General features: G+C 44.5%; 1 protein-coding gene across 1 annotated transcript in view; it reads right to left on the bottom strand.

The window, feature by feature from the left end:
• UTP20 (UTP20 small subunit processome component) overlaps positions 1-14,757 on the bottom strand; it is an 84,129-nt gene extending 69,372 nt beyond the window's left edge. The window contains exons 1-9 of the mRNA XM_075934286.1: positions 14,583-14,757; positions 7,795-7,875; positions 6,425-6,491; positions 5,662-5,794; positions 4,586-4,774; positions 4,352-4,433; positions 2,290-2,427; positions 1,674-1,829; positions 587-733 (exon numbers count right to left, since the gene is read on the bottom strand). Of these exons, the coding sequence (XP_075790401.1) occupies positions 587-733; positions 1,674-1,829; positions 2,290-2,427; positions 4,352-4,433; positions 4,586-4,774; positions 5,662-5,794; positions 6,425-6,491; positions 7,795-7,875; positions 14,583-14,627 (1,038 nt within the window). The 5' untranslated portion in view covers positions 14,628-14,757. The remainder of the gene's footprint in view (positions 1-586; positions 734-1,673; positions 1,830-2,289; positions 2,428-4,351; positions 4,434-4,585; positions 4,775-5,661; positions 5,795-6,424; positions 6,492-7,794; positions 7,876-14,582) is intronic.
• Positions 14,758-16,516: the final 1,759 nt, after the last annotated feature.

Here is a 16,516-nt window from a genome sequence, read left to right as displayed (position 1 = left end):
CCTTTCTCACTGGAGAATTCATTTAGCACAGGACACCCATAAGATCACAATGACAGGGTCAGCATTATATTAGACAGGGGAATTCCCATGGATTTCCTGGGGGGGGGGGGGGGGGGGGGCTCTGAAAGGCTGCCAAACTGCCCCAACCCAGTTTCTAACCCTCGGTGCACCCACACAACCAGAGGGAGTAGGCGCATGGGTGGCAAGTAACGTAGGCAAGGGAACTGCCTATGATTTCTGCCAGCCACCTAGGAGGGCAGGGGCTGCGATACTGAAACCCAGCTCTCCAGCTGGCCAGGAAGGATTGGGCTGCTGCACAACTGCCTCAGGCTATTTGACCAATCGGGAAGGGCGGGGCCATGCCACCCACTGGGATGGGGGGACACTAAGAGGACTGGGGGCAGTAACCTTGGGTGGGGGAGATTGTGGAAGGGGCAGGACCTCGGGCGGAAGGGGACAGGCGAGGGTTTGCCTTCCCCAGCTGGGCCTTCACCTACCACCCATGAGTAGGTGAGAGTGTTGCATCTGCTCTGGTTTCCCACCCTCCACCTCTGTGCACAGCAGCCTAAAAGATGGTCTGACCTACCTCACAAACTGCTTCAGGTTGAGCGATTTTGGCCCCACTTGCATGTTCTACTAGGATCAAATACACTTGCAATAGCCTTTCAATCTGTTCTGAGCTTTCACAGCAGTTGGCCTCAGTTATTTTCTCCTGCAACTCTACCACGGATTCCTGCAAGAGAGTTTCACATGACTGATCAGATCCTGTCACAGATAACACTAAGATGAAGCAATTCAGGTAACTTCATGTTTCACTGGCCGGATAAACATTTGCTAGCTTTCTTCTTCTGAACCAACAAATTAATCTTTCACGGAAAAGGCAAATGAAGCCAAATGGTTCCAAATAATCCAATAATTAACATCTCGTATCTCTTGGACCGAAAACAAACGTCTTGCAAGATGAAGTGCTCCTTCACAGAGAGCTTACAGATTGCATAGAAAAAAAAACAGGAGAAGAAACAAATGTGCTTAGCTACACGTGAATGCTTGGAAGTCCATTCAAATCAAAACTGATCTCAGTAACTCCACTGACTCCTGTGGTGAAATTATGGCCCTACTGAAGCCAGTGGGGGCTTTGCAATTGATTTCAATTGGGCCGTGACTTCACCCTTGTTGCATACTTAGTGAGAGACCAGAATCTGATCCAGGGAATGTAAAAGAATGAATTACATAAAACAACTCCTAACAGTGGAAGAGCAAAAAATACTATTATGCTGGTTGGAGTGGGAGGAGAGTATGAAAAGGATTTTCAGTGGCTGCTAAAACCATGGCAGGGAAACAGTGGCGACTTTTCCCAAATCCCATCCCAAACTACACAGAATAACTACATCAGTTCAATAACCATTGGATAAGGGGAGCCCAGAATGTAGGGAGGTTGAGGGGCTTCCCCAGTGGCGTAGCGGACAAGGTACCCGCCTCCAGAACCCCTCCCCCCAGGACAGCCACCACCAGCTTGGTGATGAAAAGCCAGGCTTCCCTCCTTAGTGTGATATTTATTTTAATGTTTCCACCAGAGGCAAAAAATTACACAGCACACACCCTTTCTATAACACACAGAAAACGTTATTCTTGGGGGGGCAGAGGGTTTCAGCTTCTCAGTAATGAAAACTTACTTCCAAACATTTGAAAAGAATCTCAAAATGCTCCTTATGGATATGCATCGCCGCTGATTTTACCATATGCTTGAAAGCTTCTCCAACAATAATCCATGGGAGTTTAGCTTCACTCTCTGTAACTGGACCCAGTTTTAGCAGAATTGATTTTATAGCCTGTGGAAAGAAAAGGCCAGTTGTGTCTTCATGCTTAGAAAACAGATGACTTAGAAAATCCTTTAGCTTTAGAATTTATTCTTAATTGATGATGTGATGATTTTTTAAAATATTCTGAGGATTTGGATTCTTTATAAAAGTGGTGGAGTTTTTTTGCTCAGTACTGAAAATTTAAATCAAAAATTATTTTATAACTTCTAAACCAATGCACAGAAATGCACATCACACACAAATATTGCCCAGGAATGACTAAAAGCAAAAACTTAAAAAGTCACCTTTACAGAGATATCATCACATATATTACAACAATAAACTGAACAATTTACATTCAAAATCTACTGACATGAACAGAAAGACACCTATTGCTTTCAAGGAGTAAAGATTAGGCTTGTGATGTGCTGTACCAGGGACACTAAAACTTTGTCATTTTCCAGTTGGCTTGTATGCTCAGGATGTTTACCTTCTCTGCACAAGAGTGAAACATGTTCCTGACACCCTTGCACATCTCAAAGAGTAATTGTCCCACACCTTCTACTTTTTCTGGGTGCTCTCTCAGGTCAAGAAACATTAAATTGAAGAGCGTATTTTTATCAGAAACCTACAAAACAAAACCCACAGAGAAAAAGTTATCTTCAGTTCTAGTTATCAAATGGAAAGAAATAACATGACGCCTGACAGCACCATCTTATTTCTTTACTCTACCCTCTAACAATTCAAACGTGTTATCGCTGTAATAATGTAATGTTAACTGAATGGAGCGGAAGGGTGAATGGTGTCACTCAGTATATTTCCACTAACAATGCCCATTCAAATCAATGGGACTTATGCACATGCTGAAGGGCTTAGATGAACAAGGATGGGATTACTCACATGCTTAATGTTAAGCACATGCCAACTCTTTGCTGAACTGTGGCCATACTGAGATGTCACATTGAATAAATGGTATTAAACTAGTCATTGGAACACAAAGGACTGTGCTTGGATCTAAGGAAGGGACTGGATCATTGTAGTCAGAATTCAGTAATTAAGTCCTCTGCCTGACAATGCAAACAGACACAAGACCGTTGCTTGAATTTCTGCCCAACATTTTCAAAATCCTGCGTTGGGGTGCCCAAACTGTGGCTCCTTAAAGGGGCTTGAATTTTAGGGATTAGGAATTGACACTTTCTGAAAATCAGGCTTCATTAAGGTGACTTAAGTTGGGCATCCAAAATTCAAGGTGCTAAAATTCTCCACTTTAGAGAACCCTGACTTCTGTACACAATGGTTTAATCAACATCATCAAAACTAGGGATGTAAAATTTCAATTATTTGGCTAATCGAATAGTTGATGCAATTTCCATCAACTAGTCAATAAGGGTGCCTCCACCTCTGAAGGGTGCCTCCGCTCCAGGGCTGTGGCTACACTTCAAAAACGAAAGTGCTGCAGGGAGCACGGGACCAGCAGGGGACTAACAGTTCCCTGTGCTCCCTGCGGTGTTTCAAAGCAACAGCACCGCATGGAGCCTGGGGTCAGCGGGGGACTCTCAGCTGGCCCCAGGCTGCACACAGCATTTCAAAGCGGCAGCAGAGTGTGAAGCCTGGGGTCTGGCCCCAGGCTCCACACAGCGCTGCCACTTGGATGCACTCCTTCCTCTCCCTCCCCCCTTGCTGCCTCTTTCTGATAGAGGTAGCAATGGGGGTGGCGGGGAGTGGGGGAGAAGCAACTAGTCAACTAGCCTGTCAGCTATCCAATAAGAATTTACTTATAACATAGTCAACTAGTCATTCACATCCCTAATCAAAACGATAGCAGTTTAATGTTAATTTGGCTAGAAAAATTATGTACTCAGATTTTCTGCACTCAGATGAAGACGCACAGAAATTGTAAATAATGCAGCAAGCAGTCTCAAACCATTATTTTAAAAAGGCACTGGCTAGGAACCCAATCCTGCTAGGACCAACAGAACTCCCTTCTCCTTATCAGGGATTCTACAGAAATGTGGAAAAGGTGACCATAAGCACTTCAGTTTCACGTCTCTTAAAAAAGTCATCCATATTGCATATTGCCTGACAGTGCTTTTTTGTGATGGTACTGCCGGCACCTCCAGTCAGAGCTCAACAATTTTTCCCCTGGAGTACCAGCACCCTTTTTTTTTTTTTTAAACAAAAAGACCCACTATTGCCTAAGCCTGTGAGTTGAGGAACACATTCCATTCCCATCATGCTACATATAAAGTTAAGTCTCCTATAAAACATTTGCCACTGTATAGACCAAACCAAACCCCTCAGAATGGACAGAATGCTAGTTCATAGAATCATAGAATCATACAATAATAGGACTGGAAGGGACCTCGAGAGGTCATCGAGTCCAGCCCCCCGCCCTCAAGGCAGGACCAAGCTCCGTCTAGTTTGTGGTTTATTAGCCGCTTAGAGGACAGCCATCCTTATTACGCATAACAGTTCTGTTTAATATTGTTTAACCTGAAGCCAGGGGCTACTGTGGAAAGTTGTTACAGTCATGTTAGTAACACATCACCTACCTTCCTCATTAGAAAGGTGAAGCTTTCTGCAGCAAAATTTCTGATATGTGGTTTGTGGTGTGCCAATAAGGTGCTGTATAAACTACAAATACAAAAGGCAATTAGAACCATTCAACTCCAACTCAGCTAGCAAGAACTCATCAGTAATTACTTTGTTAAAAAGACAATTAATTTTGAAGAGTAAGAGAGACATTTACTTTAAAACATAATCTGACCATAAACCATAAAGCTTACCTATATATACTGGCCATATCCTTCACCATCAGTCTCCACAGGTATTTGTACAGGTAGGAAAGAGCAGTAAAAGCCCATTCTAGCAGCTCTGTGTCCTGGGTATCCAATAAAGTGGTGATGGTCAGAAAAAAGGCTTGAAAATGAGGGTAGAAGTCTGTCTGTAGGTCTCGAGCCAGCTGTACCACTAGGCTAGATTTCAAATAACAAAAGTCAATGTTGGTATGTTCAAAATGCCAAACACCTATATAAGCTATACTGCCTGATTGGGCAACCATGCTGCCGATTAAAATGGCTCTAGTGGGTGAACAGTATGCAGATTTTCTGGAAGAAAAACCGTCTCTGTCTCATATGTGAACATCTTACAAAGTAACAAACTAATCCAGGAACATCTGGGGCATAAACTCTGGCAGGTGGCAGAGGGAGTAGCTCTACGTGCTGCGGCTGCTCCTCCTCTCCCTCAGCTGGGGGAACAGCCCCACAGTGAAGTGCTTCCTCTGAGGCTTTTGGGTGGTGTCTGGGAGAGGCATGGAGCACAGAGCCATGTGTGGCCCCGGGACCGGGATGCCAGGTAAGTCCACATCCCAACCCTCTCACACTCAGACCCCGCAGCACCCTCCCTGGCCCAGCAAATTCTTTACTCTGTTTCCCAGGGTAGGTTGAATTAAAAAGGCTTATGTGTATCTTAAATGAAAGGGGTTTTGGAATGGAAAACTAACCAGCCAACCTCTAAGAATTTTATCTTTAGGTGACATTAAGAGTGAGACTCAAACCCAAGTGCAGTCATGACTGTACCAGTGACACACATGTGCTTACACTAACATGCCTCTTGGATTGTTACAGAGATGTGTTTGGTTATATTCTAGGAGTATTGTTGAAAGTAAGCCCCAGTATTAGAATCCTATTATAAAAGACACAGAACTATCACTGGTATGGCGCTCTCTCAGTAATACGCATGCAATGCAATCCTTTCTTCAAAGATAACAAGTACACGTACGCAATGTTTTGGATGTGATTTACAAGCTTTTCACCCTCTCTCGACAGAAAGGTACTGAATTTATTTTACAATGTGTACTTACTCCAAAAGGGGCTGATACGCAAGACTGTTTTTGACTTGCAGATGAGTCTTCAAGCTCTGCACTATGGCACCCTGATAATACACCAGCTGGTTGAATGACTGACATTTGTTGGCCACTTCTCTGTAGAATTTCACTGTGCAAAATACAAAGGAACACTTAAGAAATGTCCCATAGGTAATGGTAAACATAAAGGACTTGAAAGAAAGTAACACCTCCCCATCCAAAAACCACTGGATTTGATGGAAAGACTCCCGGTGATTTCAATGAGCTTTGAATCAGGACCCTAATACCCGTGTGTTAAGATATAGATATTTTAGGTAAGCAATCTCCTTGAAAAGTATGACCACATTATGCAAAGAGTGCCTGGGACAGGATGCTGGGCAAAGGGTTGCAGATTCAGCCCTCTGTCGTGCCTGCTCCTCATTAGAAGAGCAAATGAGAGTAGGATGGAGATAACCTGGCCCTAATTTAGGAAGCAGGGACAGCTACTGCCTCAATAGCATGGGGCTGCATAAAAGCCCCAGAGGAAAGACGACAAAGGAGGACAGGAAAAAAGGAGAAAGGCAGAGAGTAGAAGCAGGGAGATTGCTCTCTGCTCCCTCATGCTTTCAGACGGCAGTGGGATACATGGTGAAGCATTGGTAGGAAAATGTTTTTAAATAAACTGCAACAAAGGTTACTGAATCCAGGATCTCTGGGTGACTTTCTGGAGCGAGACAGGAACAGAGACAATGAATTATAAACAATTGCTATGAAGAGATACCAAAATGCTGTGTGAGGTTCAGTTCTCTCCATTTCTGCAGTCCTTCATAAAAGTAGGTTTCAACCTCCTGTCAGAAATCAAGATCATGCATTAGCTAAACAGCCTTAAATAAAAACGATGCTTTTAATATAAAATTAGAAAGACGACTCAATAGATGAGGCATTTGATTGTGCTTTAAGTATTCATTTGAGAGATATAGAAATGTTGATGACTTTGCTTCAGAACAGCATCGATTACTAAAACACAATTAATGCTTCAAATATATGGCCAGATGATACAAAACCAAATAAACTCCTGACTGTTTTATTATCCCAGAGAGATCTTTTCAAATTAACACTACTGATAACATACTTTGAGATTCGACTATAATTTCACAATATATTAATTAAATCCCTCACCCTACACAGACTTACACAAGTGCTTATTAGGAATGTTAAATACCATGTATTTTAGTAATCTTGTAGCCGCAATAATTTTTAGCAGTTGCATAGTTACTAAACTACTCCCGAGGGGTAAGGCTGGCAGCCAGTGCATGCTTGGCACCACTCCCAAGGAACCCCCTGCCACCCTGTGCTGCTGCCTCTGTATTAGAAGTAGCAGCCTGGAGTGGCAGGCACAGTCAGTTTACAAGGGGAGCCGGTTAAAAAATCAGCTCCACATGCAGACCAGCTTCTGCCTGCTGCCCCTGTCCATGAGCTCCCCATGGACAGAGGCTGCACTCCCCATGGATATAGGCTGTGCCAGTATCCCACCTGCCCCCACCCCTCTGCGCTGCTGACTCTATAACAGAGGCAGCAGCACAGGGATGGGGGGCAGGCTGTTCTGCGGGCTCTGGTGCTCATGGGGAGCCAGCTTTTGAGCTGACTCATCCCAAGCACTAGCTCCCACTTGCCCCCTGCAATGCTGCCTCTAACGGAGGCAGCAGGGGGGACAGGTGGCTCCATGGGAGCTGGCTCTCCATGGACACCAGCTCCCACCTCCCCAGCTTTGCTGCCTCTGATACAGAGGCGGAGGAGGGGGTTGTGTGCAGTCAATGGATTAACCATTTAAATGGCTATAAACTAATATCCCTAGTAAACACTGTGCGTTAATCCCATTAAAATCAATGGGGCTATGCACCATGCATAAAGTTAAGCATATGTATATGTCTTTGAGGGATCTGGACCTTACTTGATCCATTATTTTTCTTCCCTAATAAAAGCTCCTAAATGCTTAAGACATTTTTGAAAATGGCACTTAACTATCTAAATAGAGCAATGCCTAAATACCTCTAGAAAATCTGAAATTTGGGGAATATAGATTTCTAAAGTGCTCTGAGGGCTTCGGTCAAAAGATGTTACAGAATTGCCAAATTATTATACTCTTCTCACCTCAGCATAACTCCCCGTCCTGTCAATCCGATGAATAATATCGATATTAACATTGCCTAAGCGTTCAGAGAAGGTGAGAAACTGCAAAACAAAAACTAAAGTCAAATGTTTCCTTTGCTCTGTTTATTTCAGAATTATCCCTTTTAAATTAGTCTCAGTGACGTGCACTATATAACTGAAAACATTGACAATGTTTCCTTTAAAAGCAAACAGTGTATGCTAGAAATTCAGGTTATGTAAATACAACTGTATGTATACACACACACACACACACACACACACACATACAACAGAGAGACAGACAGACAAAGTTTTATGTCAATGAAATCAGTCTTTTTGTTTGTTTAATAGGGGAAACTGTTAGAAATATTTGCCTGAGGTGTTTACAGCCAAACAATAAAGTACCTCTTAATAAGGAAACATTTAGGTTTCATTTTCTAAGTGGGGTGGAGCACACTTAAGCAAGCTAAGGCCATAAATGTAGGGTACGGAGGAAGGTAAACATTAGCGGTTTTAAATTAGTACAGTTTCCTGTATAGTGCTGTTCTAAGCAGGGATGTAAGCGTGTCCGGCAACCAGACCTCCGCCTTTGGAACCATTTCTGAATTTACAAATGGACTTTATTCAATTGCTTAAATGTCAATCTTTTAAATAATGTGCTGGTTATTGTTTGCTTGTTTTTGGAACGGGTAGAAGCTTATCCCTGCAGGAAACTTGATGACATCACAGTAGCTAAGAAACTTCTAAATCATTACATCCAATCATGGAAAATATACCTTGTAATCTCCAGTGATAAAGGTACCCACTTTACTGGGCAAATTGTTAAAAAAAAAAAAAAACTGGAAAAGTACTACTCTACCAAACAAGCACTGCACTGTGCACGACACCTGGAGAGCGCAAAAGCAGTAAAAAGATAAAACAGAATTTTAAAGAACAAACTTGCTAAAATATGTAAAAACTCTGGCTTAACATAAATAGTAGCACTTCCAATTGCCCTAATAAGCATAAAAGCCACTCCTAATCAGAAAACTGAACTCAGTCCACATGAAATTGCATGTGGCCAACCTATAAAACTGTTAAGCAGCCCAAACATTAACCTGGCTGATGCCACACTCGTTAAAGGAAGCATAGTCAAGTATTGTCAGGAACTTATAAGGTGTGTACAGTCTTATCATTCACAGGTTAAGGACGCCTTCCAGGAGTCCCTGACTAAGCCGTGCCATAAACTACAACCAGGAGACTGGGTTTGCGTAAAAGTTCACAAGCAAAAAACTGCCCTGGAACCCAGGTGGAAGGGTTCCTACCAAGTCCTTCTAACCACCCATACTGCTGTAAAAAGCAAAAAATTGCCCACTTGGATTCACGCCTCTCACTGCAAACTGGTTCCAGCACCTACAAAGGTTGGCCCCAACAAGAAGCACCGCAAACCTGGTACCAAAGACCCAGGTCCAAAAGCAGATAGAAATCACCACAAACCTGGTACCAGAAACCCAGGTCCAAAAGTAAACAAGGATCAGCGTTGGCTTGGTACTGGCAATCCAGGCCCAGAAGCAAACAAGCCTAAAAAACCAAGGCCAAGGTACCAGCTGCGGCCCAAAAGAACCTGCCAGCGATAGGTGAAGCAATCTACAAAGTCCTAAAAAACAGCCAGCATGAGGCTGGACAAACAATTCATGTTAAGCTTATGCTTAGTCTTGTTTTTAATACCTAGTAGTTATAACCTATATGGTTCAAATGTATTTATGCTTTTAATAAACCAAGTTTCCCAAAAATTTAATTCCACAGGTTGCTAAATATGTGCTCACAGTCCTGTACATTCAAAAGAAGGTATCCCAATAATTCCAGTCTCACTAAACAACACTCAAATAAATGGCACACTGTTTAGTAAACTAAGCCAAATAGTACTTGGCAGAATAAAGGGTTTACTAACCCAGGGTATATCCGCCTAGCCTTAACCCCAATTGAAAAGTACTGCTGAACATGTAATGGTTCAGAAGCCAGGGTAAAAAAAAAAAGCCCAAACCAATGGCCCTAAACTATGTCCTAGCTAGTAAGGGCGGGGTTTGTGCCTTAGTAAAAAAAAATGCTGTGTGTATATTTCTAACACCAGCAAAAAAGTAAAAAAAAAAGTCTCAAAAATTAAAAAAAACTGTGAAACGCCTAAGGCAGGGGAAAAACTGAACCCTCTGGAATTGGTTGGAAGGCTGGTTTAAACATGTGGAAACTTAAATTTTGCAAAAAGTAATTTTAGTATTGGCTATATTCTTTTGTGCTTATTGCTGTTTCTTGTTAATCAAATGCTGTATTTCTTGTATTCTGAAAAACACAAAACAGACCCTTACCAAAGGAAATGTAAAACTCATAATGTTAAAATAAAATAAGCAGAGAAAGGAACAAAAAATGTACATAAATACTTTAATGAAAAATAAAGGTATAAAATGGTTTCAAGGTTAGCCTTTAAAAGGCTAAAAGGGGGGAGTTGTAGAAGCTATTTTATGTTTAGCTAGAAGCCATCTTGTATATCAGAAACCATTTCAGCTTTTCTCTCAAGCACGTAAACCAGAGTAAACTTTCTGTCACCCTGTGAGAAGAGGCCTACAGGATAGGCTATTGGTATGTGTTAATTGGGCTGGTTGGGACAGGAGATATACTCCCTTGTACCTGTCCGCCATCTTGTTGATAAGGCTTTGTTTTTCCAAATTTAATTGAGGATTTCTGTAATTGGATGCCCTGACGTCAGACTGTTTGGCTAAGGGTATAAAGATACTAGGATTGATTGTATTAGCAGCCTTACTGGGCCCGGCTCTGCTGTAACCACGTTTGGCTCATGCTGTGCTTTATTAATTAATAAAGCTGTTTGTTAGCTGCCTAAACACAGAGGAGCATGTTTTTGCTTCGACAGCGTGTAGCCATTTACACAGGCAACTGATAAACTCATGCTGTTATTCAAATGGTTACACATAGCTCCCAGTCCAGCTCCGGAGAAGGCAGTTCCCAGTGCACACTGACTTCCAGCAAGCTGGTTTCCACCTCATGTGTAACTGCTGAAGCTTTCAGTGGCTACATGGTTATACAATTACATGCATTTCCAAATCCCCTGTTCTAAGATATACCACAAAGCTGGGGGAAGGGGAGAGGGAATGACCAAACCTCAGCTCCAGAGCTACACGCAGCTCTTTTACAATTGAAGTGCAGCGCATTTAAGACCTCCATTGCCCCTTCACCCGTGACTGGGGAGAGGAAACTTGGGCCTTCTCCCCTGCAGTGAGGCGGTGATGCTAGAGGCTTCTGCCCAGCAGGGAGGGGGAACTAGGCATTTCAGCCCCACAGTAGGCGTCGGCAGGCTTCATCCCTGATATTGCTGAAGCCCCAAACCCCATCAGGCATCTCGCATGGGGCTGAAACCTGTCGTCCCACCATCCTACTGCAGGGAAGACGCTTGGAGCCCTGGCAGGTACACCCAGCTCTTGAACCTCTTCAGATTACTGTATACAGCTGAAGGAGTCAGCATGTTTGGCCACTCTTGCCATAGAGTGTAATCCTTACTGTAAATAATGCCCATCTAGAGCCCCATAGTCTTCAATGGATAGGTAGAGAGAAAGAAAGGGATAGGAGGGGGAAGAGAGGGAGTGTGCATGCAAGTTCCCATGAGCTTGCATGATCTCAATGAAAGGCTGATTATTAACTAGGGATGTGACGGACTAGTCAACTATCCAATAAATAAATGCTTATAAGTCAACTATCTAATAAGTCACTCCCCCCTCTTGCTGCCTCTATCAGAAAGAGGAAGCGGGGTGGAGTGGGGATGAAGAGGAGTGGGTACTTCAAAGCAGCAATATCACCTGGAGGCTGGGGCCAGACCCCAGGCTCCATGGAGCACTGTGGCTCTGAAACACCACATGTAGCCCGGGCATAGTTGGGGTGCCCCCAGGCACTGTGTTTCAAAATGGCAGCACTGTGTGGAGCCCTGGGTCAGCTGGGGAGTCCCCAGCTGATCCTGGGCTCCATGCGGCACTTTGGGCTGTTGTTTCACTTCAAAGGCGAAAGGTGGAGGCGCCCTATTAAATAGTCGATGCAAAATGCATCGACTATTCGATTAGTCAATTACTCAAAATTTAACATCCCTATTATTAACACAGTATAAGATTTTATTAGTAACACACAAACTTTTTAAAACATGTTCATTAACATGTTCATAATTTTCTTCACTTATCAGAACTGTACTCATCTACATCAGTCTATAAAAACATTAATGGACTAGTTATATTTCAGTGTAAAGAATCTGTCCAAAACAAAGTTACAGCAAGTACAGTATTTTGCATAATTCAACTAAACACTGTTTTAAATAGACACTGTTTTAAAACACAATTTCTGACATTTTTGGTAAATGCTTTCCTAAAATATTTTATTGCGGGTTTTCTCATCCTATTCTGTAAATGGGTTTTCCTGGCTTTTTTTTCAGCAAGAGAAGCACACTGACCAACTTGGGAGACAGTGAAAATGACTATATGTGGAATGTTGTTGAATATAATAAAACTAGAAAATTAGTAGAATTTGGTTTGTTTTGGTATCTCCGCTCAGTTATACCACTGCTAGATATAAAGCTTTCAGACAAAAAATGAGTTGATGCCATCTCTTTAAAGATCAGTTATGTCACTTACAAACACATTTTAGGCTATTTACATTAAAGAGATTATAAGGGATGTTACATGCTGGGGACCCGAGTCACCCCAGACCAGGGAATTTGCCAGACCAGGGGCATTACTGGTTACCTACTGCTGGCTCCTCTCCCTGGTCGGGGTTCCCCATCCTGCTGCTGCCCTGGGAACTCCGGCCTGACAAGGCTCCCTGCCTGCTGCCGCTGGGGATTCTTCAGCCAGGGCCACCTGTCCACCACAAGCCCCATTCAGCCACTGCAGGCCCTGGTACCTCCAGGGGTTCCTTAGGGTTTCCCGACCTCGAGGCTGCCCAGCCACTGCCTGCCCTGCTGCTGTGGCTTGGTTCTGTTGCCCCCGGGTGGTTCGGCCACCGACCAAATGACCGCCACTGGGAGGTTCCCAGGGTTTTCTGCCTGGCACCACCAGGCCAGCCTTCTGTCAACTAGGGACTCCCAGCTGTCACCTGGCCCCGCCACCAGGGTTCCCTGTCTGGAGCTCCTGGGCTGCTGCATGGCCCCACTGCTGCCAGGAGTTCTCAGGGTTCCCTCGCCCGGCTAGTCCCACTGATGCTGGGGGTTTCCCAGCTGGGGCGGAGACTCCTAGATGCCATCTATCCTGGCAAGGTTCCCTTGCTTAGCCACTGCTGGTCCAGCTGGGACTCTGCAGACCCTGCTCTTCCAGGGCTCTGTGGTCCAACATCATCCTTGGCCTTGCCTCCCAGATTTTGGAGGTTCAACATGTACTCACTTTTCCCTAGTGTAGGCAAAATGGTGCTCACATGAAGAAGCATCCATGAACTCAGAAACAAGGAAGAACCTACTGCTTTTGCTCTCCTATTCTCTAAAAGACCCCCAAGGCAAAATTGCTGCTTTTTGTTCCTTCTACTCCACAAAGTGAGGTGGGGGGAGGAAAAATTCCAATAAAGCCAGTTGTAAATAGCAGAGGGACAAATGAAATGCAGTCTAACAGGAAAAGGGATAGTAATAGAGATGTAGCTGTGTTAGTTTGGTCTTGCTGAAACAAAAGTCAGGACTGTGCAGCACTTTAAAGACTAACAAGATGGTTTATTAGGTGATGAGCTTTCGTGGGCCAGACCCAGTTCCTCAGATCAAATTGTGGAAGAAAATTAGAATGACCATATATCCCAAAGGGATACAATCCCCCCCCCCCCCCCCCCCAAGGGATGTTAGCAGCTAGTCAGATAACTAGCAATTACTTATCAGTTAATAATCCCGGTACCTCACAACATCCTCCTCCCTTGAGTGCTCTGTATTTAAAACGCGTATGGACAGGTTGGCTCAGTTCCTGCTCTCAGGTGGTAGTTTTAAATGAAACGCACAGAGGGGAGCACCCTGTCACCTGGCTCTGCTGCCTCTGTATCAGAGGCGGCAGCAGGCAGGAGCCAATTTGTGCAGGGAGCCAGTTCCGCCTACTGCCCCCATGCTGCTGCCTCTGATACAGAAGCAGCAGTGCGGATGACAGGGGGGCCAGGGTGCACTAACTGCCGGCCCCACCCCCTGGGAGGGGAAGTATTTTAGTAACTATGTAACTAAAAATTGGTGCAGTTACGCAATTACTAAAATAAACTATTTCTAACCTCCCTACCTAGGAAATGCCCAGCAGTATTGGGGTAATAAGTGAACAAGAAAATCAGTGCGATTAGATTACAACCTCTTCACAGCTAGGGTTGCCAGGTGTCCGGTTTTGAACCGGACAGTCCAGTATTTGAGCTTTCTGTTCTGGACACAAATTGAGAAAATAGAAATGACAAAATAGAAATGTCCGGTATTTTCTCAATGCGATGGAATGTAGATTGTGATATAATGTTAAGTGTGTCCGGGATTTTTGCTGAAACCATCCGGCAACCCTATAAAATCACAGCTAGGGCTGCGTCTTCAGGGCCCAGCGCAGCATGCGGGCCTCGCAACAAGCCCCCCAAAGCAATGACGGGGGGAAGGGGCAACAGCTTGGGAAAGACGCGGGTGCCGCGCCCCTCCCGTCCCCTCGCCGGGCGCAGCTCGCTAGCCCGCCCCGTGCTGCACCGCGCCGCCTGCAGCCAGGGCCGCGCTCCGGGGGAGTCTCAGGCCCCGGGCGGTGACCGGACGCGGCGCTGCCGGGGCGGCCACTCACCCTGTGCGTGTTCTCGGCCTTGTGCGAGGGGCGTTTGGGCTTCATGGCCCCGCGCGGGCGCAGCAGCCGGGACCCCGACACACGTGCGGGCCTAGCACCTGGGCGCCGCCATCTTGCCCGAGCCGAGGGAGGGAGGGAGGGAGGCGGGGAAGGGGCGGGCACTGCTGCCGCTGCGGGGCCGGGTGTGGGGAGCCCGCCTGCCGCCCCGCCTCCACCGCGCCAAGCTGCTTCGCCGGCCCGCGGGGCGTCCTGCCCCAGCAGCCCTCCTCCAGCTCGCACCCCCGCTCCCGTGCGCGGTGCTCAGGGCTTCCCCGGCTCCTGCTTGGTCCCTGGCAAGTGCTCTAATAAGAGCTGCCGTGCGAATTGACCACTGAGGCAAGAGCTAGCTCAACAGGATTCTTCAGGCCACCTAGTTGCTTTTACCTCAGGCGGATACGTTGACCTAACTTCAGGGCACATACATTGTTTACAGCCCCGAGCAACGTAGCAGGGTCAAGTGAATGTTTGTGCACCAGGCCTTAGCCAAATATAGTGAACCTGATTTACAAACACCAGTGGAGGTTTTTCCTAACTCTGAAATGTTCATACCCCTGAACAAAGCATGATGGTTGCTCTTTCAAAAGTTTACAATTGAACATTGACTTAATACAGCGCGATTGCATATAGTAAACTTACCATGATGAGGAAAAAATGCTCCTTTCCCTTTCCCCCCTTTTAGTAGTTTATGTTTAACACAGTATTGTTTTTATTTCTGGTTCCAAATGAGGTGTGTCTGTTGACTGGCCAGTTTCTAACTCTGGTGTTTGTAACTCTGAGGTTCTATTGTATAGCACAGGCTTACCCTTGGTTATAAAAGGTCTACTTTGTAATTAATAAGTTATAGAAACCTGAGGGTTTTCTGTTTTGTTTTAAATAAAATTAACATACTTACTTGAGATACCTTCATATTCATTTTGGGCAGGTTGGTATTTCAAGCACTGAATGCATACACCATTACTAAACAAGTATTGTTGGGGTAATTAGTTGGTATGCATACCTACTATATTTAGTTTGTAAAGTCTTAACTGTAAATTAATTTAGTTTCACTATGTTTATTTCTGTCCATCTTAGGTACTTATAAGGCCCTTATAATTACAAGTATTTTTATACCTCACAATCTTTAACATACTGATCCTTCCAGCATTTCTGTGAAGTAGTGAAGTGCTATTATCCTAATTTTCCATATGAGGAGCTGAGGAACAGATAGGTTAAAAGTCTCACCCAAGGTTGCAGAGGAAGCCAGTGAGGGAGATTTAAGTTAAGTCCGTCCTCCACAAGACTAATGCCCTCACCACTGGCCCTCTCTATGTAAATATAGTGATTGATTATCTGAAATAACATAATGGCACTGCTAAAAATAGTTCTCCAGTACAAATAGGTGTTTCAATGGAAGACTCTTTGTATGCGCATGTATCCCATGTTTGATACTGTTATTGTGCTATTTGCATAATAGCATTTACATTGCATTTTTGCTTCCCAATAAAGAGCAAAGTTATAGGTATCAAAAGAAAGACCATGCTGAGACACTCCCAGTACATGGCAGCCTGCCACTGAATCAGAAATGTACAATATGCTATTGACGCATTAAATGTTGCATTCCTCCCACACATGCTTTCAGGGTGAAACCTTTTGTAGATCTAGATACTTGGGTGTCAAGTTGGGTTGCACTTGTAAACTGTGCCATGCTACTAAACTTCTGGAAATTGCTGAGGTAGATGTGCTAAATTTTAAAACTCCTAACAATCCTCCCCCTCCTCCATGCACACACACAATATACTCATTTAGGAAGGCAATTGGGTCCTGCAGATAATGCACTGGAACCTGTATTCTAGTCCCAGTTTGGACATTGGCTTGCTGTGCATCTGTCCAAGTTGTGTTGCCTCTTTGTACAACTG

The sequence above is a fragment of the Pelodiscus sinensis genome, chromosome 1, assembly GCF_049634645.1.
Source record: "Pelodiscus sinensis isolate JC-2024 chromosome 1, ASM4963464v1, whole genome shotgun sequence".
NCBI lineage: Eukaryota > Metazoa > Chordata > Testudines > Trionychidae > Pelodiscus > Pelodiscus sinensis.
The sequence above is the reverse complement of the archived record's forward strand: the minus strand, read 5'-3'. Positions and strand labels throughout refer to the sequence as shown.